The sequence below is a fragment of the Buceros rhinoceros genome, unplaced genomic scaffold, assembly GCF_000710305.1.
Source record: "Buceros rhinoceros silvestris isolate BGI_N320 unplaced genomic scaffold, ASM71030v1 scaffold8095, whole genome shotgun sequence".
NCBI lineage: Eukaryota > Metazoa > Chordata > Aves > Bucerotiformes > Bucerotidae > Buceros > Buceros rhinoceros.
In genome coordinates this window covers 70792-79607 of record NW_010413394.1, presented here as the reverse complement: position 1 = coordinate 79607, position 8816 = coordinate 70792, and the positions used below count along the sequence as shown (strand labels likewise).

General features: G+C 42.8%; 1 protein-coding gene across 1 annotated transcript in view; it reads left to right on the top strand.

Moving 5' to 3' along the window:
* LOC104493939 (X-linked interleukin-1 receptor accessory protein-like 2) overlaps positions 1–8555 on the top strand; it is a 150322-nt gene extending 141767 nt beyond the window's left edge. The window contains exon 9 of the mRNA XM_010136706.1: positions 8449–8555. Coding sequence (XP_010135008.1) covers positions 8449–8555 — 107 coding nt within the window. The remainder of the gene's footprint in view (positions 1–8448) is intronic.
* Positions 8556–8816: the final 261 nt, after the last annotated feature.

Genomic DNA, 8816 nt, shown 5'->3' with positions numbered 1-8816 from the left:
CTGCTGAACATCAAAGCAGGCTGAGCTGTTGCACTGTGCAACATTAATCCTGTCCAAGTTTTAAGTGGTCTTTACTGCCTTTGAGTCTGCAAGTGAAATACGTTTTTAATGTTGATCTTCAGTAGCTTCGTCCTCTTCTTTGAGAAACTACACAGAAATGTTTGGTCCGTAACAAAGGCTTTGACTCAGGGCTGTCTCAGGACACAGGTAAGCCATGCAGTTGCTTGAAAGAGCAAACCAAGAGAGGTGGCAGAATGGCACCAGCTTCTCCTTCGCCAGATTGTGGTGTACACTGGCTGGAGGCTGCTGTCAAGCTTGGAGGTGGCTTTTCCCTGCCCCAAAAGTGCACCCATTATTTTGCCTAGAAATGGTACACAGGTGCTTAACACGTAGCTCAGCTGGCATTCATCGTCCGCAATAACTCTCTTGTGATACCCTATATTTAATACAAAGGTTTTTGTTTCAGAAAATAATTGATTGCTTTGTATTTTATTAAAACAACGCATAAAATCCGCTCCATGATAATTCATGTAGCTGGGCTTGTGCGGTGAAGCAGTAGTTCACTGTGCACCAGTGGTCAAATTGATCATGGAATATTAATTGGCTGTGGACTGCAGGGTTTTGGTACTCTGGCTTCAGGTTGACAAGAATGATGGCTTTCATTTGCATGCAAAGTCTCCAACTGTCCCTTCAAGATGGATGATGGGATCTGGCTTCATCTGTCACCACTTCTTTTTTATAAGACAGAAAGAAAAAAGAATTTAAAAAGCCGAAAGATAAAATGTCATAAAATGTTCTTTGCAGATCTCCTTGAAATAGAGAGTAATTTCAAGCATCTTACTTCTGCTCAGAGTCCAAGAGAAACATTTTGAGTGCAGATGAAATTATGTGTCCTTTGTGCTAAGTACACTCCATTCATTAAATAAACCATACTCCATTGGAGATTTTCATGTGTTATATTGCAGGGAAATGTAATTCACATTTAGTAACAATTTATTACACTTTTTTCTCTACTTCAGAGGAAACTCATGCTTGCTTCATAAAAGAAAGCTGCATGATACACATTTAGGAATGGAATAAAATGATCATGCATAATCTAATCCAATCTGTGAAATTTAGAAATGCACTGAAAAGGAAGGACTGTTGGCAACCACAGGAGTAACAAAGCTTGATAGCATTAGTGCAGGGAGAGCCCTGCTAACACAGATTTCTTCTACTTTCCAGCACCCACCTCACAATGACTCCAGCGACAGCATTGATAGTAACCCGTAGCATCAGTGTCACTGAACGTTTCACATCAGGAGATGCACAACTGTCAGCTGCCACCGGCATTTAACATGTATATTGCAGTAGTGTTAAGTGTTCAGCCCTGTTGTAATTACTTTGTGATGGGCATCTTGTGGGATTTTGCCATCTGTGCTTCAGCAGTGTGCAATCTATGCTATCGTTTCTATTCCATACCAGTCCTCCTAAGTCATACTCTGTTGCATAATTTCCACCACAGTCTCACCATTTCATTTTCTACAGACCTACCTGACTTGATTGCCTTAAGAAGAGAGAAGAAGGTCCCACACCAATCTAAAAACTAGAAGACTGCAAAACCAAAATCTGGTTCATGCTACTTTTCTTAACATTTCCATGAATTCAGCAGAGTTCATCTAGTACCGGATGCCCCGGCTCTTCTCTCCAAAGCAGTGTGGCTATCTCCATGCACTCTGATAGCTTCCTCTGTGCAGTAGCTGAAGACGTGAGAAGACTGGCCTACACTTCTGAACACTTCATGTTCAGAGGTGATTTCTCAGCTGGAGTTGCCAGCTGCTGTTAGGAGTTTTAAGCAGTTACTGTGGGCTGCAAGGTCGTGCCTGCAGCAGAAGCTGTGGGAGTAGCTGGCAAGAACAGGACAGACAGAGCTAGTAGTTCAGGGTTTTGAGTGCTCTCAAAGTCGAGGGGGCTACAGTCATGGCCAGCTTCTTCTTGGTGCCAGTAGTGTGACCGGTCAAACAGGGGTCTGTTCCAAGTCATTGAGGACTTACTGGGTTAGAATCAAAACCACCAGTAATGATCCAAGAGCATTTGAGTGCCTCGATATTAATTTCCCTTGCGAGCTGCATTTCAGCATGGACACAGTATCTTCCTGTTGTCCTTCTTTCTATGTCATAAAAAGAATTCATGTGATGAATTTCAATTATTTACTGCTAATATAAAAATGCTAAACTCCTTCTTGCAGAAAATTGTCCCACAAAGGCAGAGCAAACAGTGCATCAAGGCACTGCTGATCCTAGGTACAGTTTGCAAAAAGTGATATTCATGGTGATGGTGGCAGAGGAGGAGGCATCCAGTTGCCTTATCATTTCACCCCATTGTCCCAAAAGATGCATTTTGTGCTTGAATAGTAATAAATTTAGAAAAACTCCATCCCTGGTTAATGAATCCTGGCTTCCACACAGCTTCTGAGTATACCGAGTTTGAGTTTGTTGAGAATAAGTGTTCAGTGTTTATTTTCAAAGGTGGAAACATTTATCCTTTGACAACATTTTGTTGCAATGGCTTTATTTCTGTTACAGCAAACGGCAGGTGGAGGTGCAGTCGTTTTGTCAGCTGGATACTGTGGTGAAGGAAAAGTAGCAGAACAGCCACAGGCTGGGAAAGTGGTTTTTGACTGACTCGTAGAACAGACTACATACAGCTAATCAGGGAACAGCGTTCCTGTATAAACACAGCCTCACGAAGTTGCATTTTTATCAATGAGTTGCTTTCTGTGGTTTTCCACTGCTTTTCACCTTGTGTGGCAACTTAACTGCTATGCCAAGAAAATGGAAAGCGTTTGTTCTGATCTGATAGCGGGACTTGTGGGTGAACGCGTGTTAGGGCTCAGTCCACGGAGGATACTTATTACAAGTCTGGGTGGGAACCCTTGGCTCTTTAGACAAGCTTTTGACTCTGCAAGTGCACAGTTCAGTCCCTGGCTGCCAAGACTTTAGCTGTCACATTTGCATTTACATCTGCACAACTGGCTCGCACATTTGCTTAGGTGTAAGCAGCAACATGAAAGATAAAGCAGTAGCAGGTCAGGCCTGAAGCATTTTACTGTCAGCCATTGAGAAATCTGTTGGCAGAAGCTGCTATTTCGGATGAGCTGAAGACAGTCAGGTGCGTATTTTTTAAGAGGTGTAATGCTGAGCTTCTCTTAGCAACATGTGCCCTCTGGTTAACGTATTGATCTAGTGTTTTGCAAGCAGTTAGTTCCGTCTTCATCTATAGTGTGAAAGTTGCAACGTCACTGCCAAGATTTTTAGATGCCAAAGTAGATCTAGGCCATGCCTGGAAGCGTGTCTGTTTGAACTAGAAGTGAACAAAAGCTTAACTTTGAGTATGAACTAGCGTCAGCTTAAGGATTTGGCATGCTGCTGTTTGCCCCAGGGGATGCTATTCAAACAGATCAGTTCTGCTGTCAAAAGGTTAGCCAGATTCTTGATGGAATGATACTAGAGGCTCAGTAATAATTAATGGTGGGAAAATGCCAGATTCTTTGATTGAAGGAAGTAGGTTGGCATGTAATTGTCTCATAGAAGATTTGAAACAATTTTGTTAGATTCCCTGCATTCTGCTTCGTATCTGGATAATTTTCCCTTTCATCATTGCAAATTACGTGAACAAGTGTACAGGAGGCACATCAATAGCAAAATTATAGAACAGCAAAGGTACTTTGGGTGCTCACCACAGGAAGAGGAAAAGTCATTATCCATCCTGAGGAAGAAGAAAACCTTTCCCCAGCATTTGGCCAGTTCTTAGCCACATGTGAGTTAACATTTTTCGCGTTCTGCCTTCATCTTCCTTAGAAGAGTTAGAAGGTCTAGCAAACATTCCAGCTGCGCTGGGGCACAAGAAAGAGGTCCTTCAAATCATAAGCAGCTGGATTTCAGTGCATGACCTGGTGCTGACTGGCTTCACACTGGCACCAGTTCAGGCCCCTGGAGTGCAGGTGATGCCTGTTTGTGCAGAGCATGTCTTTGCGTGGCACAGGAGGAGGGTGATCTGCAGTAAATTCAGAAATTGTGTTTAGCTGAGCCACTCAGAATTGGTATTAAGAGAGTTGTAACAACAACATAGGCTGTCTGTCTCTCACTGTGGTTGCCGTAAAAGAAGTCTGACTGGAGTGGGGAGAGTACTGTGAGGCTGTTACAGAGGGAAGGTAGGAAATAGCATAGGGAAATAAAGCCGAAGGACTGAAGGAACTGGTGCTTACTGAGGTGCCTGGTAGTTTTTCTAGCCGCATTGCCCTGTGCGGTGAGTCATGCTCTCCCTTGTCTGCTAAAGATCACTGCGTAACTCTTTGGAGAGACTGAATCTTTTACAGATCTCTTCTGTGGTTTTCTGAGGCGCTTCTCCTGGGTCAGCATGTTCCTTGTGCCTTTGAAAAAGAGAGAGTAGAAGTATCACGTGTTCTGGGAAAGAAAATGCACCTGGATGAACAGTTGCAGAGGATCAAATCAGTGTATTCATTTGTACAACACTGTGCATTTAAATCTCTTATGGAAAAACCCCAGGACAAGTGTGGCTGGAATCACAGCAACTTGATTGTTGTTTTAAAGTTTTTGTATTACTTTCTGATGTGGTGAATATAAACATAGCAGGAAACAGCACTTTTAAGCAGTCTCCTGGCAGTCTGGCTGCTAAACAGCCTCTGGCCATGTCCACCAGGCTCTTACGGGAGGCGTATGTGTTGCCAGGTACCTCTGGGTAAAGAAATGACTTTCCAGCTTGTCATCCAGAAGCTGTGACTTTAGGCAATGCCCCAGGTAGCCTGATGTTACCCTGGGATAAAGCGCAGGAGCCTGGTGTGAGCCCTCTTCTGAGTTTCAGTAGTTTCAGCTGATACGTGCACAAACAAGTGTAGCCAAAGCTGTCCCAGCCTGTTCAAGAGATGAAATCCTGGAACGGTGAGTAAAGGCGAAGAAACCCCTTGGTGCGCTGCGTTGTCAGACCTAATCTCTTGCAAAGGCAGGTCTGTCTGCGTGGCTGCAGGAACTGTTGCTTTGGGGATCTGATAGTCTCCCTGTTCTACTGGATTCACCGTGTAAGTACTGCTGCTCAGACAGCCCAGGGGCATGGCCTGGTCCAAGGGGTGAAGTAGACAGCTCCATCCCGGCTCCTCCTGATCATATTCGTATTTCTTTGCAGAAGTACTGCTGTATGTTTAGTAATGGGAAGAGTGTTTGCAGTGCATTTAGTTGTTTAAAGAGGTTCTGTGGGAGGTGAAGTAAGAGTTAGTCAATTATGCATAATACTGTTAGCTTTATTAAAGACCTATTGATACAGTAAGAGCATTATCTTTTTGTTCTGCTTCCCCTTCTAGCAAGGCTGGAAATCAGTGTGCCACACATCTATAAAACTGTTACGAGAATTAAAGAAACTTCTGTTAGAGCAATGGGCATTTGAATAAAGGTTATTTATGGACTTCTGTCAAGTACAGAGATCGTGGAAGATTAGAATCCCTCGTAGTGCAGAATATCTTGTACTGCCTTACTGTTTGAGAAGGACCAAAAGTGAATTTCATAAGGTGAAAAAGTGATCTGATGTCTGACCTCTAAAATAAGAACGGCTTTTGTTTCTGTAAACACATACGACATTGAAGAGCCAACAGTTCATTGCCTTCGAGACTCGAGATCCCTTTGGGCCATTTCAGTTCCTGCATAAAGAGCTCTGACAGGCTGCCAGTTCATTATAATGATTACTCTCAAAAAACAATATGGCAAGATATAACCATTTAAAATGACACGCAGGAGCACATCTAGAGAACATTGGAAGACTGCAAGTAAAGCTGAAGGAAACTGGGAGGAGCCCAGGTCGGATTGGGTTGCAAATAGCTGCTTGTCTCTGGCAGGAGCCGTTCTCTTCTCTCCGTGCCGAGCATCTGGGCTACTGCTGCATTTAGATACAGACCAATGTGTTGCCTTCCGAAGTCTGAACTGTGCACTTCCTAGGCCAAAAGGCATTTTCTGGAGATTTTTAGCTCATTCTTTTAAGAAGTTACTGACCTCAATTGCACAGAAGCAGTTAAGAACATCGTTAAATTTTAATACCTTTGTAGTACTTCCTTTTCCTCTGTCCTTCCAGGAGATGTTGTGAGAAAGTCTGCCTAGACAGTATAGAAACCAAAACCAAAATTGCAGAGAATCAATATGGTCAGGTTGTGACCCTAGTGATGAGTTCCCCCTCTGCAGATGCCAAGGCCAGACATTAGACTACCTCTAATTTTCTGTGATGAGCTGTGAAAAAATGGCAAACAATACCTTCTTGCTGACTTATTTATTGGCAGGGGTTTTTCATGCGAGGAATTCAAAAAGCAGAGCTCTTACACATACCGAACAACAAATATGGCAGTACTGAAAATGTACTCTCACCCTTGTGTTCCCCCTTACCAAATGTTCTGGGCTATCGGCATATTGGGACTTTTTTCATGGAGTGTTGGGAATGGCTTTGCTTGAAGGAGGTGTGAGAAACTTACTGTTTGAATTAGGGTGGGATTTGTGGAGACGCTGGAGAAATAGTTATCCATCTCCACGTGGGTACAATGGGATTTTAGGAGTTTAGAAGTTTTCAGCTTTGGTTAGTATTTAAATTCCTTAAAAACCGAGTGGTTGGACCATACTTACACAGGTAGGTTGGGCAGTACTTGCGTCTTACTCTCTAATGACATTCAGATGACTTAGGTATGTTAGCACAGCAAATTAATCATTTGTTTCTGCCAGAAATTGTCTACTCACAGGATAATCCCTAAATAATGTGATTGTACAGGTAGCCTTGATGTTGCTTCTGGGTCAGTCTTGTGACTTTGCACTGAAAGAGCATTTTTGAACTGCTGAATTCTCATTAACAGAATTTCCTATTTATCTTTCACTCTGAACCCTGCTTGTGGATTCATTCTTATTAACACGCAGTTTTGGAGGTTCCTGTGTTGTCCTTGTGGGTAAACTGTGCAAGGATTTCATCTTACAAACACACACGATTTTGGTCTGAAATGTTGGCGGCTGACTCGTTACCAAAATGCCTGGTTTGTGATAAGCAAAGCATGGCTGGAACACCAGTGGAAGGGACTGCACTTTCATTTAGATGGAACTGGGGAGGTGGGTTGTGCTGACAATCACTTCTTAAGGAGTCTAAAAAATAGTGTCATCTGTAAAGCAAAATCAAGCAGGTATTTCTTTAATACAGTTTGTCGTTTCTGTAGTTGTGGGTGTAAAAATGTTTTGTACCTTGTTTCTGTTTTGTTTTGTTTTTTGGTAGCAGAATAATTCAGCTACCCCCAGTTCTCTGCAGCTGTCATTTGATAGGTGGTTATCAGAGACTCGTTAGCGAAATGTGTGACTACTTCAGCCAGCTTGTTTTAAAGTCCTCAGGAAGGTGTGCTGAACCACTGACTGCTCGAGCAGACTGGGGAATGCTGTCCTCCCGGCACACCAGCGGCTCAGGCTGAGCTGGGAGTATGGGTTAGTATCGTGCAGAGCTCAAGCTCCCTCCTCTTAGTTTAGGGGTACTTGCTGCCCCAACCACAGACAGCTTCCAGCCTGAGCTACCTGACATCTGGGTAGGTTCGTTTCTTATCGAATTAGTAAGTGCTGAGGCTTCTGAGGAGATGAGGGCAATTTTGCCTTAGTCCTTAATTGAAAAATGCAAATTAATTACAAACTCAGATGAAACAGTTTCAGGTGATGAATTTTAACTGGAAAAGTTTCGAAGTAATTTTGAAATGTTTAATTTCATGTGGTGCAAAATGCTGTGTTTGGATGAAAACAGTTCTCCCCATCTCCAGGAATGCTCAGTCATTTATTTCAAGCCAGCCCCAACTTACAAAACCTATTTGTGCTGTCTGGCACTAAGCCTTCGAACCAGATCGTGGAGCCTGCGCCTGTAGCTGTGCTTTTCAGCAGCAGTATTACCAGTTATCCTCTCTCAGAGGGAGGTACTTCTGTTAGCAGGAGGCAGCATCCCCACTCAGGCTTTGAGAAGAGGGTCTAGGTGCCCCACTTGGTTGGGTGGGAGTGTAAGCTGGGTGTGAAGCAGCACAGATAAATCAGACAAAATCATGTGCTTAGATGTGTTGTGACACTGATCCAGATTTGGTTGGCATTTCAAATTAATTGTGTTAATTTTGCAAGTTGAGGATCTGAAATGCTTGATCTAGTTGTTGTATGTAGATTAAAAGTGAGAAATAGAGTTTGTTTTGAGATTTGTATTAAAAATTTAAGTCTTGAAACAGCTCATTTCTGTGGCATCAGTGGGCCATCACAGCCACCGGGAAAGCGGTAGCTTGTGGGCACTGTAACAGCCATATTATGTAATAAATGTTTACATGCCATCAAGTGTACAAACATTTGATTGCTTACATGACAGAGCATTGTCATTGGTCTCAATTTTTCCATTACATTTTCTCATTTTCTTTTCTAGCTTTACTCACAGACAAACCTCCAAAGCCATTGTTCCCCATGGAGAACCAGCCAACTGTTATAGATGTCCAGCTGGGTAAGTCCCCTTCTGGGAATAATAGATCCTAAACTTCCACTCTGGTAGCAGATGGGAAAAACTGAAAGTGGTAAGAAAGGTTCAGTGATACTGTTACATGCAAATCAATTTGCAGCCTCTCATGTATAACTGTAGAATTTACTGCTATGGCAATTTAAGGGGATGAACTTGTGTGTCATCAGGGGATGGCAGTACTAATTGGTTACCTTGGATATTGAATATAAAGTGCTGCTGCTCTTTTTAAGGTATGATTAATAGAGTAGTGTATGTCTGCATTGATGCTGTATTGATCA